Source organism: Salvelinus alpinus, chromosome 33 (genome assembly GCF_045679555.1).
Source record: "Salvelinus alpinus chromosome 33, SLU_Salpinus.1, whole genome shotgun sequence".
Lineage (NCBI taxonomy): Eukaryota > Metazoa > Chordata > Actinopteri > Salmoniformes > Salmonidae > Salvelinus > Salvelinus alpinus.
Window position 1 is genome coordinate 28,551,589 of NC_092118.1, and position 27,060 is coordinate 28,578,648.

Consider the following 27,060-nt stretch of genomic DNA (forward strand, 5'->3'; position numbering starts at 1 on the left):
ATATTTTTCTAGTCACTTTATCCCTACTTATAAGTACATATCTATCTCAATTACCTCGTGCCCCTGCACATCGACTCGGAACTGGTACCCCACAAGTTATCATTACTCATTGTTTATGTATTCCTCTAGTTATTATTTTTGTAATAATAATGTTGGGAAGGGAGCGTAAGTAAGCGTTTCACTGTTAGTCTACAGCTGTTGTTGCCAAGCATGTGACAAATAACGTTTGATTTTGATTTGAATGTAGCCTTACTTCTGGTGTGCCAAATCGCAAGGACACTGTCGGTGTGATCGAGGCGTTAGGTGCTGTGCTACTTCAAAGGTGTATGAACAGCCGGATTCTTATTTGCTACTACTTCCGCCAAACATGCTAAACCAATCAAGTTAGGTTACATAGGTTTTGGTGCGCTATGTTCCGCCCTCACCTTCGCCAAGCGGCCAATAGGCCAACTCCCCTGGGAGCTTGACTGGAAGTAAGTGGCTGAATCATACACAGGTAACTCAGAAAAAATAGCGAGGCAGAATTTTTTTTTCTGGGCTTGTCATGGAGTTCGCGTGAAAGAAAACAGGGATTTTTTTCCAATTTTCTTTACCAGTTAAACCAGTATCTCTGGATAGAACACGCTCAAGTACTTGATCAGGTAGAGTCTTTGGTCGAAATCTCTTTCGTGTCCTCTTGAAAATAATCTTTCTTTCCCCCTATTCGTTTACTTGACTTCAATTGAATTTCCAGACCTTTTGTTTGCTTCTCTTATCACTGGAAAAAGGTGGACCTCGTGTTATTTTTATTTCATCTTTGCTTTTAATTGTAGTTTTTACCCTTGTGGTCCCTGATGGCTTCGCACAGTGATACTCTGGTGGTGTTCTTTGGGGCAACAGCTGGTGCAAATGGGGGTAAACTGGGTTCGGATGAGAGGGAAATAATTCTCTTGGTGTGGCAAATTGTGGATCTACATGAGAAAAAGGTACGGACTTTCTCACCCGTTGTAAAGGTTTCTTCTTGACTTTTTAGTGTTTTTGTGTCTAAGTAGTGGATTCATGTTTTAACTTGACAGCTGACATATTAATCAACAAAGGTACGCGTTCTGTAATTATTTGTAGGTCACAGTTTAAAAAAAAAGAAGTGGCATGGGCCTCAACTAATCCAACCGATAGGCTCATGGGTGTGTAGCCTACACCTGTCAGATTTAACTTCAGTGAAATAATTTAAATATAGGTTGAAAGAAGGCATACCTTTTTGGTTATATGTCAACGCCTTGACATTGGCAACTGTGCGTTGACAATTAACTGCTTTGTTTGACAATTAACTGCTTGTTTGATGGTCTGAGTTCATGAAATTGGCCTGTCATGTTTAGTGCTGACTTGGGAAATTAGTTGCGTTTTCACCAAACTGTACTCTGTAGTTTATAACTAAAATGGGTGGCACATGCCGTGGTGAAACACCGATTCCGTTCACAGGTTGGGAAACTTCAGAGACGTCTTGTGAAGCCCGACTCTTTGGAGTTGACAGACCAGAGTAAAGAGGAGACTGGACTGTCTGTGGACGAACTCTACAAGGCTGAACCTCTGGACAAAGTTCTGCAACAGGTGAGACTGATTAGGCTACTGGTGAAGATTCCTGTTCAGGCCCTAAAACATTTAAGACTCAAATCTGGAGTCTTGTCCTTTGCTTTCCTGCATTCTCAGACTTAAATATTTTAAAACTGACTCCAAAGAAAAGCTTAAGATGCTGAACAAAGCATTGAATCTCTAATATGATAATGGCTGAACTTTAACTGGCAAAAACATCCATGCATGATAAGACTGACATTATTCAAATGGTCTGTGTCGCCAACCACCTTGAGGGAGATAACAGGATGAAGCTTGATGATGAAGCTTTAGGTAAATGTCAAGGTGTGTCGATTTTTCTCAACAAATGGAAACCCCTGAAAGGTATCTGACCTTTACAAATTATTCCACTTGGTTTGGCTGCTGTTTGGCCTATTAAACTCTTTGACAGGCCGTGAGTAGTTGCATCCAAAATGGTACCCAATTCCCTAAGTGCACTACTTTTGACCAGAGCCCTATGAGAATAGGGTGCCATTTGGGACCGGCTCAGTGTAGTTGCAGGTTTGAGTAGGCTTGCTTTTTAAGCAGTGACTGCCGTGGGGTTGAGGTAGGGACGGGGAGGCAAGCAGGTCTAGTCTTGTCTCAGACTGATGCGAGCTGCTGACATCTGGAAAACTGAATGTTTACCTGGGAATGCAAAGAAATACCCGTCCTGGGTAGAGAGGACGGAGAGAGAGAGAAAGTGGGGGAGTGACGGAGACCCCTGGCCATAGCCCAGCACCTGTATTCTCAGGCCAGGTAGTTGTGAGATAAGGCAGTCTGTTCCTGTTTATGATGACCAGGATGTAGAAGTGTTTTCAGGTTCCACCTCCCCTGGTATGTTCTGACAAAAGAAGGGCTTATGTTGCCAAACGTGTTTCTCAACTGTTCTGTCTGCAGTGTTGAGAGTATTTGTATGCACTCTGTAGGTAGTTACACCGAATCCCATCCCCGCCCCCAGCAGTATTTCAATAATTGAAAACCCCATATTACCAGGCTCTCCTTGTGATTTAGGGTTATGATTAGAGCCGCTGCCTGACTCAATGCTGTGGTCCTCTCCTATGCAACAAGCAGGTTTGTTGAAGTGACCAGTCCTTCCTCAACAACAACGTTTTGCAATAAGGCCCCTGAGTTTGACAGTGCTCTTGCTGTTGTGACACAATATAGATTTAGAGTAGATCCATACCGCAAGATGCTCTCTCACTGCTGATTTCTGATTGCTGAAGTCATCTCTAGTGTGAGTTTCTATACCTGCAAGCCGTCCCAATTCATTTGTTTTGTGAGTCTGTGGACCCTTTAAAGATTAACCAGAACAATCCATTTTTTACTGGCTTACCTCTGTCTGCTAGGTCACTTTCTCTTGCCATTGGTCAGGTTTGGTTTATTTATTTGTCTCTATTGATTTAAGCCAGGCAGTCAGTGGAGGAATGGAGACATTCAGCTAATGTGAGTCATAGGAGAGACTGCCTTTGGTGTTGTAGGTAGGAATAGCTAACTAACCTAGCAGAGACCATATCTCAGTGGACCTGTCAATGTCATAAGGCCAGAGTAGCCAAGCCAAGGACGCAGATTTGTTTTCTTTGGTGAAAGATTTATTCAGTCTGAGAAAAATGGTGATAGAGATTAGAACTGGGCTGCACCCTTTCCATTGGGGGGGGGGTGACTTTAAATACCTACTGTTCCTTGTGGGCTTGTAGCCTGCCTTCCATTCAGCATATCAACAAGTTTCTCTCCCTAAGATTGAGTTTATAAAAATAAAAAGTCAGAATCCTGTTGTAGTTTCTCTAACTGTTCTCAGATCAATGGGTTTGTCTTGAAGACACTTGGGGTTTGGACTTATTGAACCCCAGTCAGTCTTAGGCCCTCGCTTATTGGGGCCAGTATACATATACATATTATTATAGTATAGTATTGAGTGTGAAGAGCCTCAGATCAGTGCAGTGATAGTACACAGGCTCGGACTTGCTCTGTTCCAGGGACCCGGAACCAAAGCTTGTCAGCTCTCTGTGCTGCTAAGTCTCTCTCATAGATGGGGCAGCGTCACCCTGTTCCAGGTTGTGAAGGCACTGGGGCAGGTGCACAGCAGAAGCAGATAATGAAAGATAAAGTGCCAGCGGCAATAAAACACTCCCTCGGTCTTCTCCCTTCCCGCTCTCCAACAGCATTGTGCCTTGTAGAGAACAAGCCAGAGGATCCTGTACAGAGCCAGGATTGTAAACATCTAATCTCTACAGTCCAGTCATAAAATGACTAAAGTTTGGGACAGTGGTGTGACTGTAACAGGCCTAGCCATGAGTACTGCCTGGTACTCTCTACTCCCATATCGTGAGCCTCATCACCACCCCTGCTCTACTCCTCTCCATGGGTCCAGCCTCAACACCATGCAAACACACCAGCTATAGCTTATACCACAGAGCAAACACAGATGGGGCCAGGTTCACGAGTAAACTCCTACCTCATACTCACCCATGGCACAGTGCAGCACCCACCCTCCCAATGGGGAAAATGAAACCAATGGTTTGGCTGGTCAGGTATATTACAGTGACCGTCTATGCACGTTCTCATTTGTTGCATGTTGACATTTCCTATTCTGACAGCCTTGCTGCTAGTGTTGGTATATTTATCAATACCTGTTTCCTTTGTTAGGCCTGTCCTGTTGGACATGTTTGCTCTAATAGTATGCTGGTTTGGCAGAGAAGATAGAGTAAAGGGTGTGTCGCTTAGTTCCTTGAAACCATTTGTTTCAATTCCTAATCCTGCTGCTGGTTGTGCAAGGTGAGGCTGCATAGATGTGAAAACAGCCGTGAGCTAACAAACACCACACCTCACCCACCATGCATTAGGCTGAACACAACTACCTTCACATCCTGGTCTGTTCCTGCTTGTACGTGTGTGTGGAGATGGTTCTTGGTAACTAAACAAATGTGATAGATATTTGCATGTCAGTGTCTGAGGTGACAGAAGAATGTTTAATATCCGATGGCTTCTGAGAATGATGCTCTACCCACCGAAACAGAGGAATAATTTAGAATTCCACAGCGCCACAACCTGTTTGGTCTGTTCCTCTCTTTGTCACATACTCAACTGTGTCAGTCGAGACTTTCCTTGACTAATATTTGTCCTATTATCTATGGGACTACTTAAATGACTGGGTTCTATACCATAGATGTTACCAGATACATTACAGTATCTGTTGATACCCCTATGACATACAGTGTATCACCTGTCATGGCTCCCAGATGACTCATTGACCTCTGGATCCTTGGCAGCCAGTCTTTTCAGAGAAAGCCAGTCAGTAGTCTTAGGCCCCTATCTGACTGGCCCACCTCAGCCAATGAGCTTCCTGTGTGTATCAGTCCTTCCCTAACCCAGATGTTATCACAGCATGGCGAAATGTAGTGCACCAGGCCCTGAAGTGGCATGGGATCCCACAGCTCCATGTGGCAAGACAGACCTGTCCAACAATAACCCAGCATCCTGGTCCCGGTCACCACGAGGACTCAAACATCTCATCCCTTTTAGGGTGTGATAGGTTCAGGATAGCTGTAGACAATAGATGCAATGAAGGGTTCAACAAATCTCTCTTTTGTAGTCTCAATACAATGCATATGATGGTATAGGGTGCCTAGTGTTGTTTTGTCCAGTGTGATGGTGTTTGTGGGTAATGGCAAGTGAGTTGAAATAAGAGCCCCTCATTAACATAATTATTTCCCTCAAGTTGAACTCCCGGGTGGCGCAGCAGTCTAAGGCACTGCATCTCAGTGCAAGAGGTGTCACTACAGTCCCTGGTTAGAATCCAGGCTGTATCACATTCGGCCATGATTGGCAGTCCCATAGGGCGGCGCATAATTGACCCAGCGTTGTCCGGGGTGTTGTCCATTGTAAAAAATAAATAAATTAAAAAAAATAATAATAATTTGTTCTTAACTGACTTGCCTAGTTAAATAAATCTCCTTGTGTAGATTAGTGAGAGCCAGGCGGGGGGTCATGTTCAGTAGGGCGAAGACATTTTGAAATTGGGAGGTATTGTTTGAACTTGACCAATGGGGACACAGATTTAAGCTTTCCGTTGCAAATCATTTTCCTACGGTGTGCCCTACTGAACAGCACCCATGGCTCCTCTCTCGGGTAGTTGAGTCGCCAGCTGTTGAGAGGTCATGTATATATCTCCTGGCTCTCTGTGTGGAGAATGCTCTAACATGCACCACACACTCCTACTGTCTGGAGGCTGGATGTCGTATGTGGCCATGTGAAATTAGCCTCACTGACTGACAATTAGTCACTAACGACCAGTAGATCTTCTGGATAGATAACATGATAAGTAGTAGCTAAACAAACCACGAATTGGTGAATAGTTTATTAGAAATGGAAAGAGTATTCGAGAAGTGTTGCCTATTTGATGTTGGCTAAATTGAGCAATTTTTTACTTTCAGTATCAGTCCGTCAAGGGAAATCTAGTTTTCTAACAAAGATATTTACATATATTTCAGGATGTTGTGTATCAGAATTCATAAAAACAGTTTTGAGAACACAACTTGTTCAAAAAGTGATTTCTTGGCACAACTTAAATTGAGCCACGGAACAGGGTATGTTAAGCCACCTACACATTTTTGTACTGAATGAAGTATTACCACTACCTTTTTCAAAACCATGCCCATCTTTATTTCCAAAACACATTCAACACAATCAAATGAGCTTTTTTGTCTTAACACAGGCTTAACACCTAACAAACACTTGAGCTCATAGACTGGAGCTCTCTGTTAAGGGTGTCAGTTATTTATTTTACTGTCGCAGCCGACGTATATACTGTTGCGTACATAGACACACTTGCTTTATTAAAGGTCACTGGAATATCATTAGTGAAAACAATAATGGCTTAAGCCAGCTGCCTTGCGGTACACCACACTCAACCAAATTTGTTATAGACGCTTCCGTGCTGGGTTTAGGACCTCATATTGAAGCTTATAGAGACCCCAACTGATGTATAGAACAATCTTAAAATTACCTACTGTGGTTTAGACACAAGCATAATGAAACCTCTTAACACAATACATTAATTTGACTTGGTGAAAATATATATTTTTTGGACTTAACTTGCTTACCACTTTTTCCATGTGGTTTCTTCCTTCACAGACTCAATAAAATTATGACCTCTTTCTCAATATTTGGTCAGATGATACATTTTGTGTATGGTTTCCTAGAAACAAGGGTGGCTCAACTTACCCCACTCTCCCCCAATAGACAGGATACCAAAACTATATCCTCAAAGAAGGAAGCCAGCCTAGCTAGAAATACAATTGGCAGCACTAACTGGCAAATTGGAGAGGTGTGTTGGTTGAGGTGATGGTGAGGTATTATGTCTGACTGTTAAAAGACACCAGTAAAGTTTACACAACACTAGTAATGGGCCACATTAAATTCAATGATTATTACTAAACACAGACCTATTTGGGAGTCCCTGCTGTGGGGCTTGGTAAGTGTTTTTATAGGGGCTAGTGATTGGCGAACAGTGTTTTATAGGAAGCGAAGCAGTGGCTGGTTTCTCTGGCTGGGGTTGGTTGTTTTCACATTTCCTGTCTGGTTGTGACTGTTGGTCTAACTGCTAAGTGAAATCCTCCTTGTTCCAGGTGCTGATTAGCACCACAATCCCTCTTGTCTGCTTCCTTGCTATGCAAACACCTGAAAAAAACAATTCACATCTGTCCATCTCAGGACACCTCCCTACCTGTTCTTCCCCCAGAAAACACAAACCTACCTGTTCAGGGAACTTGTTTCTACCAGTAGGCTTAAAGACTTGGCCTATTTACAGTGTTAAAGGTTAGAAACACTGGGAGAGAACTCCCTGAGCACTATTATTTTAAAACAAACCAAGCATAAAAACCTTTGTAGTTAGTAGTTTTCTGCAGCAGAGCATAATTAATCAGTACTGTGTTACTCTGTGGTTTTTCAGAGGTGACATTGGCACTCCCATGTTTGTCTGCTGGGCACAAGTGGTTTACACTGGATCTCTAAAAGACCACAGGGAGCTACTTGGCTGATAACCAACAAAATAAAGTCATACTTTAGTTTTGTGTGTGTGACTCATTGTCTGTTCTCACAATAACTCTCCTCTTGTATCTTTCTCAATTCTCCCTACAGTTCCAGCAGTCCGTCTCAGCGGAGTTGAAGGCTCTGGGCAGAAGCTCCTACACACTGTGTGTCGACGGGCCCCTCGTCATACGACAGGCCCTTCACCCTGAGGCCTCCAAGAAGGTATTGAGTGACCCTTGATCTTCTAACCTACCATTTAGGGAAAATGTAGCAATTTTGATAGAAAATATAATTGCCCTTATTTACTGACCTAGTTAGGGGAATTTCCACCACATATACAGTTGAAGTCGGAAGTTTACATATGGTAAGGTTGAAGTCATTAAAACTCGTTTTTCAACCACTCCACAAACTATAGTTTTGGCAAGTCAGTTAGGACATCTACTTTGTGCATGACACAAGTAATTTTTACAACAATTGTTTAAAGACAGATTATTTCACTTATAATTCACTATCACAATTCCAGTGGGTCAGAAGTTTACATATTGTAAGTTGACTGTGCCTTTAAACAACTTGGAAAATTTCAGAAAATTATGTCATGGCTTTAGAAGCTTCTGATAGGCTAATTGACATAATTTGAGTAAATTGAAGGTGTACTTCAAATCAAATCAAATTTTATTAGTCACATACACATGGTTAGCAGATGTTAATGCGAGTGTAGCGAAATGCTTGTGCTTCTAGTTCCGACAATGCAGTAATAACCAACAAGTAATCTAACCTGACAATTCCACAACTACTACCTTACACACACACACAAGTGTAAAGGGATAAAGAATATGTACATAAAGATATATGAATGAGTGGTGGTACAGAACGGCATGGCAGATGCAGTAGATGGTATAGAGTACGGTATATACATATGAGATGAGTACTGTAGGGTATGTAAACATAAAGTGGCATAGTTTAAAGTGGCTAGTGGTACATGTATTACATAAAGATGGCAAGATGCAGTAGATGATATAGAGTACAGTATATACATATGAGATGGGTAATGTAGGGTATGTAAACATTATATTAAGTGGCATTGTTTAAAGTGGCTAGTGGTACATTTTTACATAATTTCCATCAATTCCCATTTTTAAAGTGGCTGGAGTTGAGTCAGTATGTTGGCAGCGGCCGCTAAATGTTAGTGGTGGCTGTTTAACAGTCTGATGGCCTTGAGATAGAAGCTGTTTTTCAGTCTCTCGGTCCCTGCTTTGATGCACCTGTACTGACCTCGCCTTCTGGATGATAGCGGGGTGAACAGGCAGTGGCTTGGGTGGTTGTTGTCCTTGATGATCTTTATGGCCTTCCTGTGACATCGGGTGGTGTAGGTGTCCTGGAGGGCAGGTAGTTTGCCCCTGGTGATGCGTTCTGCAGACCTCACTACCCTCTGGAGAGCCTTACGGTTGTGGGCGGAGCAGTTGCCGTACCAGGCGGTGATACAGCCCGACAGGATGCTCTCGATTGTGCATCTGTAGAAGTTTGTGAGTGCTTTATGTGACAAGCCAAATTTCTTCAGCCTCCTGAGGTTGAAGAGGCGCTGCTGCGCCTTCTTCACAACGCTGTCTGTGTGGGTGGACCAATTCAGTTTGTCCGTGATGTGTACACCGAGGAACTTAAAACTTTCCACCTTCTCCACTACTGACCCGTCGATGTGGATAGGGGGGTGCTCCCTCTGCTGTTTCCTGAAGTCCACAATCATCTCCTTTGTTTTGTTGACGTTGAGTGTGAGGTTATTTTCCTGACACCACACTCCGAGGGCCCTCACCTCCTCCCTGTAGGCCGTCTCGTCGTTGTTGGTAATCAAGCCTACCACTGTAGTGTCATCCGCAAACTTGATGATTGAGTTGGAGGCGTGCATGGCCACGCAGTCGTGGGTGAACAGGGAGTACAGGAGAGGGCTCAGAACGCACCCTTGTGGGGCCCCAGTGTTGAGGATCAGCGGGGTGGAGATGTTGTTACCTACCCTCACCACCTGGGGGCGGCCCGTCAGGAAGTCCAGGACCCAGTTGCACAGGGCGGGGTCGAGACCCAGGGTCTCGAGCTTGATGACGAGTTTGGAGGGTACTATGGTGTTAAATGCTGAGCTGTAATCGATGAACAGCATTCTCACATGGGTATTCCTCTTGTCCAGATGGGTTAGGGCAGTGTGCAGTGTGGTTGCGATTGCGTCATCTGTGGACCTATTGGGTCGGTAAGCAAATTGGAGTGGGTCTAGGGTGTCCGGTAGGGTGGAGGTGATATGGTCCTTGACTAGTCTCTCAAAGCACTTCATGATGACGGAAGTGAGTGCTACGGGGCGGTAGTCGTTTAGCTCAGTTACCTTAGCTTTCTTGGGAACAGGAACAATGGTGGCCCTCTTGAAGCATGTGGGAACAGCAGACTGGGATAAGGATTGATTGAATATGTCCGTAAACACACCAGCCAGCTGGTCTGCGCATGCTCTGAGGACGCGGCTGGGAATGCCGTCTGGGCCTGCAGCCTTGCGAGGGTTAACACGTTTAAATGTTTTACTCACCTCGGCTGCAGTGAAGGAGAGCCCGCAGGTTTTGGTAGGGGGCCGTGTCAGTGGCACTGTATTGTCCTCAAAGCGGGCAAAAAAGTTGTTTAGCCTGTCTGGGAGCAAGACATCCTGGTCCGCGACGGGGCTGGTTTTCTTTTTGTAATCCGTGATTGACTGTAGACCCTGCCACATACCTCTTGTGTCTGAGCTGTTGAATTGCGACTCGATTTTGTCTCTGTACTGGGACTTAGCCTGTTTGATTGCCTTGCGGAGAGAATAGCTACACTGTTTGTATTCGGTCATGCTTCCGGTCACCTTGCCCTGGTTAAAAGCAGTGGTTCGCGCTTTCAGTTTCACGCGAATGCTGCCGTCAATCCACGGTTTCTGGTTTGGGAATGTTTTAATCGTTGCTGTGGGTACGACATCGTCAATGCACTTCCTAATGAACTCGCTCACCGAATCAGCATATTCGTCAATATTGTTGTTGGACGCGATGCGGAACATATTCCAATCCGCGTGATCGAAGCAGTCTTGAAGCGTGGATTCAGATTGGTCGGACCAGCGTTGAACAGACCTGAGCGCGGGAGCTTGTTGTTTGAGTTTCTGTTTGTAGGCTGGAATCAACAAAATGGAGTCGTGGTCAGCTTTTCCGAAAGGGGGGCGGGGGAGGGCCTTATATGCGTCGCGGAAATTAGTATAACAATGATCTAGGGTTTTCCCAGCCCTGGTAGCACAATCGATATGCTGATAGAATTTAGGGAGTTTTGTTTTTAGATTAGCCTTGTTAAAATCCCCAGCTACGATGAATGCAGCCTCAGGGTGTGTGGTTTCCAGTTTACAAAGAGTCAGATAAAGTTCGTTCAGGGCCATCGATGTGTCTGCTTGGGGGGGAATATATACGGCTGTGATTATGATTGAAGAGAATTCCCTTGGTAGATAATGCGGTCGACATTTGATTGTGAGGAGTTCTAGATCAGGTGAACAGAATGACTTGAGTTCCTGTGTGTTGTTATGATGATCACACCACTTCTCGTTAATCATAAGGCATACCCCCCCGCCCCTCTTCTTACCGGAAAGATGTTTGTTTCTGTCGGCGCGATGCATGAAGAAACCAGCTGGCTGCACCGACTCCGTTAGCGTCCCTTGAGTTAGCCATGTTTCCGTGAAGCAGAGCACGTTGCAATCCCTGATGTCTCTCTGGAATGCTACCCGTGCTCGGATTTCATCAACCTTATTGTCAAGAGACTGGACATTGGCAAGTAGTATGCTAGGGAGTGGAGCGCGATGTGCCCGTCTCCGAAGCCTGACCACGAGACCGCCTCGTTTGCCCCTTTTTCGGCGTCGCACAGGGTCGCCGGCTGGGATCAGATCCATTGTATTGGGTGGAAGGCAAAACACTGGATCCGTTTCGGGAAAGTCATATTCCTGGTAGGAACGATGATGAGTTGACGTTAATCGTATATTCAGTAGTTCCTCCCGACTGTATGTAATGAAACCTAAGATTACCTGGGGTACCGATGTAAGAAATAACACATAAAAAAACAAAATACTGCATATTTTCCAAGGAACGCGAAGCGAGGCGGCCATCTCTTTTCGGCGCCGGAAGTTAGACTTGTGGATGGATTTCAAGGCCTACCTTCAAACTTAGTGCCTCTGTGCTTGACATCATGGGGAAATTAATCAGCCAAGACCTCAGAAAAAGAAATTGTAGACCTTCAAGTCTGGTTCATCCTTGGGAGAAATTTCCAAATGCCTGAAGGTACCACATTCATCTGTACAAACAATAGTACGCAAGTATAAACACCATGGGACAACGCAGCTGTCATAGCGCTTAGGAAGGAGATGCGTTCTGTCTCCTAGAGATGAATGTACTTTGGTGCGAAAAGTGCAAATCAATCCTAGAACAACAGCAAAGGACCTTGTGAAGATGCTGGAGGAAACGGGTACAAAAGTATCTATATCCACAGTTAAACGAGTCCTATATCGACCTGACCTGAAAGGCTGCTCAGCAAGGAAGAAGCCACTGCTCCAAAACCACCATAAAACAGACAGACTACAGTTTGCAACTGCACATGGGGACAAAGATCATTCTTTTTGGAGAAATATCCTCTGGTCTGATGAAACAAAAATAGAACTGTTTGGCTATAATGACCATCGTTATGTTTGGAGGAGAAAGGGAGAGGCTTGCAAGCCAAAGAACACCATCCCAACCGTGAAGCATGGGGGTGGCAGCATCATTTTGTGGGGATGCTTTGCTGCAGGAGGGACTGGTGCACTTCACAAAATAGATGGCATCATGAGGAAAGGAAAATGATGTGGATATATTGAAGCAACATCTCAAGACATCAGTCAGGAAGTTTAAGCTTGGTCGCAAATGGCTTTTCCAAATGGACAATGACCCCAAGCATACTTCCAAAGTTGGCAAAATGGCTTAAGGACAACAAAGTCAAGGTATTGGAGTGGCCATCACAAAGCCCTGACCGCAATCCTATAGAATTTTTTTGGGCAGAACTGAAAAAGCGTGTGTAAGCAAGGATCCTACAAACCTGACTCAGTTACACCAGCTCTATCAGGAGGAATGGGCCAAAATTCACAACTTATTGTGGGAAGCTTGTGGAAGGCTACTCAAAACATTTGACCCAAGTTAAACAATTTAAAAGCAATGCTACCAAATACTAATTGAGTGTATGTAAACTTCTGACCCACTGGGAATGTGATGAAAGAAATAAAAGCTGAATTAAATCATCTACAATTATTCTGACATTTCACGTTCTTAAAATAAAGTGGTGATCCTAACTGACCTAATACAGCACATTTTTACCAGGATTAAATGTCAGAAATTGTGAAACTGAGTGTAAATGTATTTGGCTAAGGTGTATGTAAACTTCTGACTTCATATGTACATACATGCACACACACACACTACCGTTCAAAAGTTTGGAGTCACTTAAATTTCCTTGTTTTTGAAAGAAAAGCGCCTTTTTCGTTTAATTTTGTCTAATAAAATCTAATTGATCAGACATGCAGTGTAGACATTTTTAATGTTGTAAATAACTATTGTAGCTGGAAACGGCTGAAGAAAAAAAGGAATATCTTCTTAGGCGTACAGAGGCCCATTATCAGCAACCATCACTCCTGTGTTCCAATGGCACGTTGTGTTAGCTAGTCCAAGTTTATCATTTTAAAAGGCTAATTCGATCATTAGAAAACCCTTTTGCAATTATGTTAGCACAGCTGAAAACTGTTGTCCTGATTTTAAAGAAGCAATAAAACTGGACTTCTTTAGACTAGTTCAGTATCTGGAGCATCAGCATTTGTGGGTTCGATGACGGGCTCAAATGGCCAGAAACAAATAACTTTCTTCTAAAACTCATCAGTTTCTTGCATGGAATAGCCTTCCTTTCTCAGAAAAAGAATATACTGAAGATCTCGTACAACGCTGTGTACTACTCCCTTGACAGACCAGAATAGAAAAAGTGGGAGGCCCCGGTGCACAACTGAGCAAGAGGACAAGTGCATTAGTGTCTAGTTTTAGAAACAGCCATTTCCAGCTACAATAGTCATTTACAACGTTAACAATGTCTACACTGTATTTCTGATCAATTTGTTATTTTAATGGACAAAAAATGTGCTTTCAAAAACGCGGACATTTCTAAGTGACCCCAAACTTTTGAACGGTCGTGTGAGTGTATATATATGGAAAAGGTATTATGTTTATCATTCTCTTGGACTTTGTTCAGGTGATGTAGGCACAATGCTATAAATCAGTCCAGATAATGAGTCTTTGGTATTTGTTTGTGTATGTTCTTTACATTTGACCTTTTAGCCACGTGTGTAAGTTGTAATTCCTGGGTCACAGTTAGCAGTATTTCTCCTGTGCTTGTGTTGAGCAGTAACGTCATATTCTGCACAGGAATGCTAGCTATCCACACAATCATCCATAGATTGCGTCATGTCCTCTTTTTTCCCCCCCGCTTTATCTCATCCCCTCTTTGTTCACCTCTATATGCCACCTATTCCTGGCTCCCTCCTTCATTGCATCACTCCTATTATCCCTTCTTTTCATGAGGTCTGTCTACAGAGTACGCTACTATTCAGTGAATGTTGAATGGACTAATGACTGACCTACCTGTTGTGTGTCTGTTTCAGAACCTGGTCCTGCCGGAGTGTTTCTACTCCTTTGTGGATGTGAGGAAAGAGTTTCACAAATGTTGTCCCAATGCTGGACAGGTCCAGGACCTAACGCTGCCCTCTATCCTAGAATGTAAGTCGGAGTCAGATGAAATGTAATTTCAGTCAACACTTTTGATGTTCCTATTACTTATATAAATGACTGATAAAACATCCTTACATGTGTGTAGATGTGTGCATCCCAGAACTTCCCCTGTCAGAGCAGGTGATGGGGCTGAAGGAGGTGAGGTGTATGGTCCAGCTCTCCCTGCACATCCTGGCTGAGCCATACAGTAAGTCTATACATCTCTCTCCTCTTTTGCTATCGCATTTCCCCCTGCTCTCTGTCTGTGCCAGTCCCACCTGGCCACCCCACAGCCCTGTCAATCTCTCTACGCTAGGTGGCTAACAGGAATGCTGCTGAAGTTGCAGGCCAAACCTGTTGAGCATGAAACAACTTGGCAGCGTGGAGCAACACTTAAAAACAACATGTGTTGTATTGTTCAGTCTGAATATAAGTGAAGTCGATTGGCTTCTGTTGGCGGATCCAATGTCAAGCCTAATGTGAAGTCATTTTTTATCAGTATGGTCCTTTTGATTGTAAATGTGGATAGAAGTTTGATCCATATTGTAAATTAGTGTTTGAATCTCTTGCAGACCACAAATTCTCATGCTTTGAAGCTGTGAAGTACAAGCTTGAATCGGGAGCATGGTATGTATATTCTCAGTGCATCGACTTAATGTTACCTCACTCAACCATGAGGTTGTCTGGCCACGTCTCTATACTAAACCTGTTGTTTAGTGTTTACTGTAGTTGAAGCCTAACCAACCGTCCCTCCCATGTTCAGAGCCAGGCTCATAGCATTGATTACAGCAACAAGGGAAACCACAAGCGTGTCATTAAACCACTCCAACTTTGCCATTAAGTCCTTAACTGGCTATCCAATAGCACGACACAAATCCCACTACGGTGTCTGATACCCATTGCCCTGACAACCCCTGGCATGTGTGTTGCCGTGTTAGAGTAGTGTGAAGTAGACTGTTAAACTGCATAAGTCCCCATTTTTACCATGTCTCTGACGAAGACAACTTACTGAAACACTTTGGTTTTGAACAATATAGAAGTACTATTCAAGGCCATTTACATTGTCTTCAAGAGTTTCTGAACATTACTTTCTCTCTGTCTCATGCAGCATTGAGTTTAGTGTGTAACCGTTAAACACCATTCCCCATGTTGACTGTGCCCCTCTGGTTTGTCCCCTGCAGCAGTAAGACCGAACCAGTGGACAGTGAGACAGTGATCAGAGCCAGGGGGTTGCCATGGCAATCCTCTGACCAGGACATCGCCCGCTTCTTCAAGGGCCTCAACATCGCCAAGTATGTTACCAAAACATGACTGTGTGTGTCATGTGATTAAGCCACGGTTCCACTGAGAATTGGCGACTAATACCCACAGGAAGTTGTACATGCAGCTTCGTCTCCATAGAGGGTCAAATTGTTCTGATCTTTCCTCCAACCTCTCCCTGTGTAATTCTAGGGGTGGTGTGGCCCTCTGTCTGAACGCCCAGGGCAGGAGGAACGGTGAAGCCCTGGTTCGGTTCATCGACCAGGAGCACAGAGATCTGGCCCTGGAGAGACACAAACACCACATGGGCAGCAGATACATTGAGGTCAGCATCCGTATAACACAGCAGCCCCTACATCTAACACAGCCATACTAATGCTGTTGCATCACTAATGGATCCAATACCGTTACAGCATCAGCTATGCAGCCAATACGGTTTCAGAGGAAAAAACAGTCATGCTTTCCAACTGTAGCACAATGCATGTTGCATTGGTCAGATGAAAGGCCATTTGGAGTTGATAAAAGTCTCCTCTCATCCTCACAGGTATACAAAGCCACAGGAGAGGAATTCCTCAAGATCGCTGGAGGTCAGATTTCAGACTTTTTTTCCCCTTCCCTTGACTAGAGGGACTCTCCCTGTTCCTCCGCCCTGTACCGCTCCGGTTGTCTGGCTTATCCTGGGGGAATGAAGGGTGCTTTGTGAGCCTCACCCTCACCCCTCAGAGGCTAATTGGAGGAAGGTAACTTTACCCCTGGCCCACAGTGTCTCACCTCATCCTCCCGGCGGCCAGTGAAAGGCCCAGCTCAGGGCCATACAAAGGGGGCGTGAATAGACAAAGAGCAGAGCTGATACAGGAGAGAGAGCAGGGGGGAGACTAGTGTCTGTCTGTGGACTCTAGCCAGTCGACTGGAGATCAATAATATAATATCTGTCAAGACATTGGACTTTCAGCAGATACTGTTTGCCCTAGACTCTGACTCACTGCTCTTGTTTTAATGTCTACTCTTGTATTTTAAAGTGATGTAATGCGGTCTATCATTTTATTTATTAGTGACAATAAGCAACAATAATTTGCATGTTAAAGGGACCAAGTAATTAGCTAAAGGTCTTACTTCTCACTTATAGTTAACTATGTTTCCTCTCCCTCTGTGTGACTGTAGGCACGTCCAACGAGGTGGCCCAGTTCCTGTCCAAGGAGAACCAGGTGATCATCAGGATGAGGGGTCTTCCCTTCACCGCCTCTCCCCAGGACGTGTTGACCTTCCTGGGGGCCGACAGCCCCGTGACGGACGCCAGCGACGGCCTACTCTTCGTAAAGTACCCTGACGGGCGGCCCACAGGCGACGCCTTCGTCCTGTTCTCCTGTGAGGAGTACGCTCTGAACGCCCTGAAGAAACACAAGCAGATCCTGGGCAAGAGATACATTGAGCTGTTCAGAAGCACTGCAGCGGAGGTCCAACAGGTAAAACACATCACAGTCACTGTTTATAGGTGTAGTAGACAGTCACTATGAGGTAGAGCTGTTCAGACGCACTGCTGAGGTCCAACAGGTAGAATGTAGAGCTGTTCATAAGTACTGCAGGTGAGGTCCAACAGGTATGGCATCTAGGGGCTCAATGGGGTTTCTTTACTACTTAAACTACTATCAGAGATGCATCAAGCTATTCTCTTGTACTGCAGCCAAGGTGCAACAGTTACATTCTAGTAGACAGTCACTGAGGTAGAGATGCATAGAGCGTTTGAAAGTACAGTTGAGGTCCTACAGTGTTCTAGGCACTGCCTGTCACTTGAGATCATTTCTTTAGAAAGGAGGACTACTGGAGATGAACCTCTTTCTCCATATTTAACCAGTTCTCTTATTTTAATTTGTTGTGCAATGACTATTGTCTTTATAGCGTAAGACATGACTAAAGTTGAAGAACTATACGTGACACAGCATAGAATGTGGTCCCCATGAATCAGTTTGCTGGAGGATGGTGCTCATGTTGTGACACCAGAGTTGTTTCTTTGACTATTACAGCCTCTTGTAAATGACTGTCAACATGACTCAACACCACAGAGAAACACCACAGAGAAACACAGCAATCTAATGAAGTCAGTGCCGACTTTGTCGTCTGACCTTTTGACCTCTGCCCTCTTAGGTCCTGAACCGTTACATGTCCACCCCTCTGATCTCCACGCTGCCCTCTTCCATGGTCCCCATGCCGGTCTTGGCCACGCCCCCCTACCTGGCAACTGGCAGCACGCGGGACTGTGTCCGTCTGCGAGGTCTACCCTACACCGCTGCTATAGAGGATATACTGGAGTTCATGGGAGAACACACTATTGATATTAAACCACATGGAGTTCATATGGTGCTCAACCAACAGGTACTGGTACACACACACGCCACGGTACTTTCACCCGTCTTATATTAAATACTTAGTGTAGATGAAGTGATGGGTACAAGCCGAGGATTCGGAAGCAGCTCTACACTATATTGAGATGCGACCAAAGTTCCCACCCTAACCCTTCCATCAGAGCATCATTCTCATCTCTAACCTCCCTCTCCTCTCCAGGGTCGTCCCTCAGGTGATGCCTTCATTCAGATGAGGTCAGCTGACAGGGCGTTCATGGTGGCCCAGAAGTGCCACAAGAAGATGATGAAGGACCGCTATGTGGAGGTGTTCCAGTGTTCTACTGAGGAGATGAGCTTCGTCCTGATGGGAGGAACACTCAACCGCAGCGGCCTGTCCCCTCCACCCTGCAAACTACCCTGTAAGTCCATAATAGACCTCGCTGAATCACTGCATGTCCCATTGATGTTTCAGAACTTATCACGTAAACAGGAGAATATGTAGCAAGGACAACAGGACAGTGGAAGTAGCTTTCAGAAGTGCTTGTTCATTATTAAAACGGTTTCAGTCAGGGTAATGCCGTTTTTAATGGTTTGTTCAGGGAACATATTACACAGGCAGGGTTAGCTGTAGTAATTATGCCCTCCATATTAGTTGTAACACACCCATTAAAACTCTGAAGGGTTTGTTTGCATACACATGGTTAAAGTGCGTGTGTCTATCTATCCCAGTGTACTTTGTTCTATTTGTGCCCTGTTGCTATAGAGATTAGATTCCTGCTTATCATATCACTAGAAGGCAGTGCACACTCTTGGTGTGGCTATTGGCTGTTGTGAATTCTGATGGCCACACTTTGAGAGCAGTTGCTCAAATGGCTGTTTCTGTTTGCTGTTGACTTTTTTTCCATTTATTCAACCTCATGTTTGACAACTAATCTCACTGGCTTGACCTGGAGTTATGGCAGTCACTCACTCGGGTTGCCAGGTTGGTAGCAGAGTGTACCTGGGAACGCTCATCCCCACAAGGTCACTCAGCGCCTTCAGCCCAACAAGGTCACTTGAGTTGCCAGATTGGTTTGGGGAGTGTACCTGCAAACCCACCCTCAGCCCACAAGGTCATCTGACTGTGTTTTGTGTCAATGTGGCAACAGACCCATACAGCCTGTTTGTGTGTAAATGTACTACCTCCCTCCATCCCTCACTGTGTTTATGTTGTAGGGTTAGGGTAACACCAAGGACAGAACTGGAGCAACTGAGTAGAATACTACCTTGAGGCTTTTATGTGACTAACATAGTCTTATCAATCATATGAAAAACTAGAGTTTTTCCTAGCGACCATGCTTCTGCGTTGCTTGCTCTTTGGGGTTTTAGGCTGGGTTTCTGTATAAGCACTTGGGGACAACTGCTTATGTAAAAAGGGCTTTATACATAAATTGGATTGATGTTGTATGCTGCTGGGAGCTGTGTGATGGTTCAGCGTGATGTTTGAAGTGCAGGCTTAGGCATGATGGTGTAATAATATGGAGGTTATGATAAGGATCCAATGTTCCTGTGTAGTTGTATGTTACTGTATCTGAGATTCTGAACTTCGCTCTCTGTCCTCTCCCCAGGTCTGGCTCCTCCGGCCTATGCTGCGTTCCCTTCACCTGCCATGCTCTCTGAGGCTGCTCTGTACCAGCCCCCCCTACTGGCCACCCCCAGAACACCCCAGCCCCCACACAGCCCCCACCCCACCCTGGCCTACTACCCCCCACAGCACCACCCTGCACAGCTCTACATGAACATGAACATGAACTACACTGCATACTACCCCAGGTTAGTGTGAGCTACACTGCACACTACCCCAGGTTAGTGTGAGCTACACTGCACACTACCCCAGGTTAGTGTGAACTACACTGCACACTACCCCAGGTTAGTGTGAACTACACTGCACACTACCCCAGGTTAGTGTGAACTACACTGCACACTACCCCAGGTTAGTGTGAACTACACTGCACACTACCCCAGGTTAGTGTGAACTACACTGCACACTACCCCAGGTTAGTGTGAACTACACTGCACACTACCCCAGGTTAGTGTGAACTACACTGCACACTACCATTTCCCTCTAGGGTTTTGTCAATATGAACTGTACATCCTCTTTTGTCATGTGTGTTTCATGTATGTATGCAGTTCAAAGTGCCATGTTGGGTATTGATTTTGACACCTGAACATCTTCTGAATAATGTACACTTGCTTCCAAAGAAAGACAAATGAATGTGTTTCTCTCTCGCTCTAGCCCCCCAGTCTCTCCCTCCACGATGAGCTACTTTGCGTCTCCTCCAGGGTCAGTAGCGTTAGCGGCCCAGCAGCCCCATGCCCAAGGCCACGTTGCCTCTCCCATGATGCCCCAGCACGGCGCTCTAGTTAGGATGCAGGGTCTGCCCTACAACGCCGGGGTCAAAGACATCCTCAGCTTCTTCCAGGGATACCAGGTCAGAACCTTCAATATGACCCCCACTACTAACCTCTCCTTTTCCCTCCATAGTCCCCTAAAACAGTCCCTCCCTCCCTCCCTCTACCCCAGTCTCCTTAGTTCCAGTCTCCCCAGTCCAACTACTCAAACTCCATTGCAGTTTAATGTGTCTTGGTTGATTTCTTTGCCACTCTTTGTTTTGTACAAAGATCCCACAGTTTTTCCATGCCAGCTTTTTTGTAGGGGTAAAAAACATGGCAAATGAAAAGCCACGATTCCTGCATGTTCACAGATGATGTAACCAAAATACAGGTATTGGGGTCTGTGTGATTGGTTCTCTGCTTTTGTCAGGTAAATTCATGAACAATTCCATTGTTTTAACACCTCCCTAATTTGAAATTCAAACAGCCCCATGGTTTAACAACATCCCTCCCAATATGCCAGTTACTCACTGACATGTATAAAAGGAGTATATCTGCAAATGTGCTGGAAATAAGGGGCTGTTTGAAAGGGGCTCATATAAACATTGCCTTGTGGTATGTTACCTGTAAAAATACATCTTCTGTCTGATGTGGGTATATGTTTGTGCCTGTGTGACAGACGGTAGCAAAGCAGGATGTTCTGCTAGTTTTACAGGGTTTAGGAGCTGTCGGTTAGAGTCCTGCATCTGGTCAGCTCCCCGCGGTTGACCTGCAAAAAAAATCAGCTAGCGGGTGCAATGAAAAAGTTATTTCAACCCACGGGTTGGCTCGCGATTCAGAACAATTATTTTGCTGGTCGGAAGCATTTTAAATCAAGATAATATATTTTTTTACAAACCCTGGAGCTTACATGTAGGCTACCAGCCATGCACGCAGTGGATCAGGGAACTGTCCATTGTGTGGTGCTTAAACTTGTGTTTTATCCCCCCATGTACGTTGCCAAGTGTACTTTCCCTGGCTAGCCTAGCTCACGTGAAAATGGCTAATGTAGGCCTAACTGGAGAAATAAAAAGGTTATGAAATACACCATAGTGGAAACAGGTGCTGCACGAGTCATTGTGGACCAGGACAACAACCCGGTAGATGGCATGGCTATACAGCAGGTATTTGTTTAAGATGGGCCAATTCTGTTTATCAGTTAATTATTACGTTAATTCAGGCTTTCGTTCATTTGGACCATACGCAGCCATATCAAGTTTAAACCGGTGCTCTGGTTAAAGTTTGAGTAGGCTATAGCCTATAAATGTATTATTGCAGCCTATATTAGATTCTTGGAATTGTTTCAATTCAACTATTTGGTTATCTAAACAATATTGAATGTAAAGGTTTTGTCAGCTATAGGCAATTCTATGCAGGTGGATCAGGTTGAGGAGAAAAATCTGATGTCAGATGGGGCTCTGAATTGGTTTGGGGCGGGTGCGGCTCCAGAACTGACCAGTGTAGGACTCTACTGTCGGTACATTGTATGACTTGTGTTACATAAAATGTTATTGGTCGCGTACACAATTTGCAGATGTTATCACGGGTGCAGTGAAATGCTTATGTTTCTAGCTCCAACAGTGCAGTAATATAAAACAATACACACAAATGAAGAAATACCTGGACAAACTGTCCAAACCCTTCTTATTCAATAATAGCATATTTGTATAATTCCCCCACCTCATGACAAAACCAGCTTTATGTTTAACTACAAGCTTGTAGGTAAACCCATCATTCAGAATTGAACAGTCAGTGTGCTCATATTAGCTCCCAGAATGCTTTACTGCAACACAAACCATGGTTCAGCACTGCAGCATATTCAATAAGGGACGTGTGCACTTGTGCTCTCCCCTTCTCTTGCTTCTCCCTCATTGGCTGACTGGCTGAGTAGGCGGAGTGAGTCTACAGAGGAGGTATGAACTGAACTCTCACAGTACTGTGACTGACTGGGCTGGTTGGGCAGGTGTATTAGGTGTTCAAGCCTGAGGATGCAGGGATGGGACTGAGGTGTTTTTGTTAAATGTTTGGGTCTCTTTGTGCTCTTAAAGGTTTGTTTAGAAAATGTTCTGCTGGTTTTTAATGTTGTGTGTGTGTGTGTTCCTCGGGGTTAACTCTAAGCTCCCAGCATGTGAGAACACCTGACCAGTTACTGTAGGGCTTTACAGTCCTACACACCGTTTGTGTATATGCTAAAGAGAGAATGTTGCTGAGTTCAGTCCTGACTCTTGGCTAAACCATTGTAATCTCATCCTGACTGGTTATCCCCTGGTTTCTGCTATCTGGATCAATTAGAAACTTGCTGTCTGACTGAGCACTCAGTTTGGGTGAGAAACTGTTCTGAGTGGTGGATTGGTGTCTTACATTACACTTGTAGTGTATGCATGTACAGTTGAAGTTGGAAGTTTACATACACTTAGGTTGGAGTCATTAACTCGTTTTTCAACCACTCCACAAATTTCTTGCCAAAACTATAGTTTGTTAACAAGTCGGTTATGACATCTACTTTGTGCATGACACAAGTAATTTTTCCAACCATTGTTTACAGACAGATTAATTCACTGTATCACAATTCCAGTGGGTCAGAGGTTTACATACACTAAGTTGACTATGCCTTTAAACAGCTTGGAAAATGATGTCATGGCTTTAGAAGCTTCTGATAGGTACACCTCCAGTTGACATAATTTAGCCTGTGGATGTATTTCAAGGCCTACTTTCAAACTCAGTGCCTCTTTGCTTGACATCATGGGAAAATCAAAAGAAATCAGATTTTTTTTTTGTAGACCACAAGTCTGGGTCATCCTTGGGAAGAATTTCCAAACGCCTGAAGGTACCATGTTCATCTGTACAAACAATAGTACGCAAGTATAAACACCATGGGACCACGCAGCCGTCATACCGCTCAGGAAGGAGACGCGTTCTTTCTCCTAGAGATGAACGTACTTTGGTGCGAAAAGTGCAAATCAATCCTAGAACAACAGCAAAGGACCTTGTGAAGTTGCTGGAGGGAACAGGTACAAAAGTATCTATATCCACAGTTAAACGAGTCCTATATCGACATGACTTGAAAGACTGCTCAGCAAGGAAGACGCCACTGCTCCAAAACCGCCATAAAAAAGCCAGACTACGGTTTGCAACTGCACATGGGGACCACAGATTGTTTTGTGGTCTGATGAAACAAAAATGGAACTGTTTGGCCATAATGACCATCGTTATGTTTGGAGGAAAAAGGAGGAAGCTTGCAAGCTGAAGGACACCATCCCAACTGTGAAGCACGGGGGTGGCAGTATCATGTTGCGGGAGTGCTTTGCTGCAGGAGGGACTGGTGCACTTCACAAAATAGATGGCATCATGAGGAAGTAAAATTACGTGGATATATTGAAGCAACATCTCAAGACATCAGTCAGGAAATTAAAGCTTGGGTCTTCCAAATGGACAATGACCCCAAGCATACTTCCAAAGTTGTGGAAAAATGGCAACAAATAAGGACGTCAAGGTATTGGAGTGGCCGTCACAAAGCCCTGACCTCAAGAACATTTGTGGGCAGAACTGTGTGTGCGAGCAAGGAGGCCTACAAACCTGACTCAGTTACACCAGCTCTGTCAGGAGGAATGGGCCAAAATTCACCCAACTTATTGTGGGAAGCTTGTGGAAGGCTACCCAAAATGTTTGACCCAAGTTAAACAATTTAAAGACAATGCTACCAAATACTAATAGAGTGCATGTAAACTTCTGACCCACTGGGAATGTGATGAAAGAAATAAAAGCTGAAATAAATTCTCTCTCCTATTATTCTGATATTTCACATTTATTAAAATAGTGGTGATCCTAACTGACCTAAGATGGGAATTTTTACTTGGATTAAATGTCAGGAATTGTGAAACTGAGTTTTAAATGTATTTGGCGAAGGTGTATGTAAACTTCCGACTTCAACTGTATGTATGTTCAAATTACAGTTTATAGGTGGGTTGTTGGGGACTTGTGGTGTATTTATGTGCTATGTGTGTGTATATAATGCTCTACTAAGTCCCCCTGTCTGACTGTGAACCTCATTACACTGTAGTACTCTCCTGAAGACTACAGCAGCATGGTTCAGATGAGTCAGGGACAGACCAGGAGTCTGATCCAGCCCAAAGAGTGGCTCTGTCTGTAGGGAGACTTAGGTAAGTTACCACCCTCAACCAGCCTACCCTGTACCTCACATGGTCCCCGTCTGCCTGCCGGTCCAAGTGCCTAACGTCAAATCAACAGTGTGCTCCAGAGTGACTCTTTCTGTTTCTCCTCTTCTCCTCCTCGCTCTCTCCCTTCCTCTCCTCTTCCTCGCTCACTCTCTGCCTTCCTCTCCTCATCCATCTAGCCCTTGACCTGAGTGTGCTAACCTAGTGGTGTTCTTTCTGAGTTGATTAACACATTGCTAACCTGCTCCCACAGACTGATCAGGGGATTGCTTTTGGACTGTAGCTCTTCTAAAGGGAAGCATGCATTAGAAGGAAATGCAAAACCTGTGGTTTCTCGTCTGACTCATCCAACTCTACTGGGTTGATCAGTGCAGGATCTCTTCTCTTTTGCCAGATTGTGGCCCTCTGGTGTTGGGATGGTGCTAATGACTGAGCGGTGTGGTTTCTATCCCCTCTCTCTCTCGCTCCACAACTCTTTTCATCTCTCCTCCATCTCCTGTGGTTTGTTGCCTCCAGCCGGATGCCGTACTCCTGTTGTACAACTTCAGCGGCCAGCGTAGCGGCGAGGCCCTCATCACCTTCCCCAGCGAGGAGTCAGCCAGGCGGGCCGTGGCCGAGCGCGCCAACCACCCCCTGTCTGGTCTCCCCGTCCGTCTGCTGGTGTGCTGCGACTGACCTCGACCAGCTGACCGCGACCATGGAGGGAGGAGTCGAGGACCGCAACCGCTGATTCCGCTTCTCCCTCCTTGTCACTTCCTCTCCCTCCACTACTGATACACACACACACACCTCCCCAAAAACAATCTGCCGACTCTCCTCCCTCTTAGCCTCTTTCTCAAACTCCCTCTCAACATTCATACACAGACTGACAGACACCTCTCCCCACAGCACTAGGTTGTATACATATTTATATATGATGCACATCCTCCTTCCTGTGTGTCTGGCACAAAGTGCCTTGTGTGAATACTTCCATAACAGCCACTGACGATGCCAATGAAATGTACCACTCACCTAAAGCATGAAACCACTTCTCCCCTTGTTTTAGCTAAATGACCACTACAGCCCCACTATATGAGATGTTCATACCTTCAAAATCCCTATTCCCCTGTGTCTGGTTTGTCAGTCTGAAAACACTACTGTATGTAGCCTACCGTGTGCATGTCTGCAAAAACTATGTACTGTATGCATGTTAGTTGTAAATTATGTGCCTTCCAATGCTGGGCTGTACAGTGTAATAATAGATAAGAGCCATATAGACTGATTGGAACTGAAACTACTACTGTACTGGATAGAAGGGAAATCAGACGCTCCTTCCACTACTCCCTTTTCTAAAACTAGAAAAGACAAGGCCACTATGTACAGTAGTGAGAGCCACAGTAACATGCTGGATGCTGAGCTTAATGACAGCTACTTGTGTAAGTGTTTGTTTCTGCTGTGAAAGCATTTGTGGGCTGTATGTCCAATAATATGTCCAAGTACTCTCTTTGTTACAGAGTAGGCTAAGGCTCAAGTAGCCGAAGTCTCATTTAGTTCTGTAGTATACTAGCATGACAAATATTGATTTTGTTTGTTTAATCCCCCAAAAACTCTTCCTAAAATTTAGATTTATTTAAATGTGAAAAGAGTTGGCTGTGTGTCTACATGATCTTTAAGCAATATCCTTTATCCCTAAAGAGAGTAGATCTCTGTGCCATCTCTGTTTTCTTCCAGACTATATTTTATAGAAAACCGTCTTCTGCAGCATGCTTTCCATTCTCCCTTGTTTTTGGACTGTCAAACTGTGTAAAAAAAAATTCAAATGAAATAAAAATATATATGTATAACGCCGAATGAGTTGTTCCTGTGACTGGGCTGCTGAGAACACTAGTGTCTGTTTTCTCATTTTCGCTGTGCCTATATTACCCAGAGTGCAATAGCAGCCCCCTCTGTGGCTTGGCTGACCTCTGGTGGCTGATGGAAACATTTTTTGTTTCTTTTAAGCAAGTTTGAGACTTGACTTGTATGAATTTAACTACTGTATGTGTATATAACTGTTTGAATAAATTAAACTTTATTGCCCCAGTGTTTAAATTGCCTTAATTTGTTCTGAACTGTATCAATTAAATTCTATCGACGTCAGACGTTTTAGACGAGGCCAATATACAGTAGTCTGTGACATGGTGGATGGTGTGCTTATTGACAACTAGTAACTTTTTTTTAATGTATGGCATAATGCAACGTGTATTTTTACACTGGATTGAATTGGACAACTTGTGGCGCAAAAGATGTCTCGGATCGTTAATGGCACATACACGTTCCTAAATAAGGTCTCCTAGTAATCCCTATTAGTAGGCTATTTGAAAGGCTGATCCAGTAAATTCTACATGTATATTCCAGTGTAGGTATGGATGACTCCAACAAAATGAGGCCCTGCATAATAAAGTGATTTGTCTATCGGTGATCTCTTCAGGATCATCATCA

The 27,060-nt window shown here is 44.4% G+C and overlaps 1 protein-coding gene across 4 annotated transcripts; it reads left to right on the top strand.

Annotated features, from left to right (window-relative positions):
* Positions 1-486: 486 nt before the first annotated feature.
* LOC139562915 (epithelial splicing regulatory protein 2-like) lies at positions 487-26,658 on the top strand. 4 transcript variants are annotated; one of them, XM_071381077.1, is made up of 17 exons: positions 487-641; positions 813-965; positions 1,459-1,587; positions 7,726-7,839; positions 14,309-14,423; positions 14,521-14,622; positions 14,987-15,041; positions 15,596-15,706; positions 15,867-15,999; positions 16,219-16,261; positions 16,836-17,137; positions 17,817-18,044; positions 18,234-18,432; positions 19,621-19,825; positions 20,289-20,484; positions 22,821-22,826; positions 25,117-26,658. In XM_071381077.1, exons 2-17 carry the CDS (start codon positions 834-836, stop codon positions 25,273-25,275), a joined length of 2,229 nt encoding a protein of 742 aa, XP_071237178.1. In that variant the 5' UTR covers positions 487-641; positions 813-833; the 3' UTR covers positions 25,276-26,658. The 4 variants fall into 4 exon arrangements, with proteins under 4 accessions (XP_071237178.1, XP_071237175.1, XP_071237176.1 ...); XM_071381074.1 differs by lacking the exon at positions 22,821-22,826 and adding an exon at positions 24,486-24,585; XM_071381075.1 differs by lacking the exons at positions 22,821-22,826; positions 25,117-26,658 and adding exons at positions 24,486-24,585; positions 24,780-25,107.
* Positions 26,659-27,060: the final 402 nt, after the last annotated feature.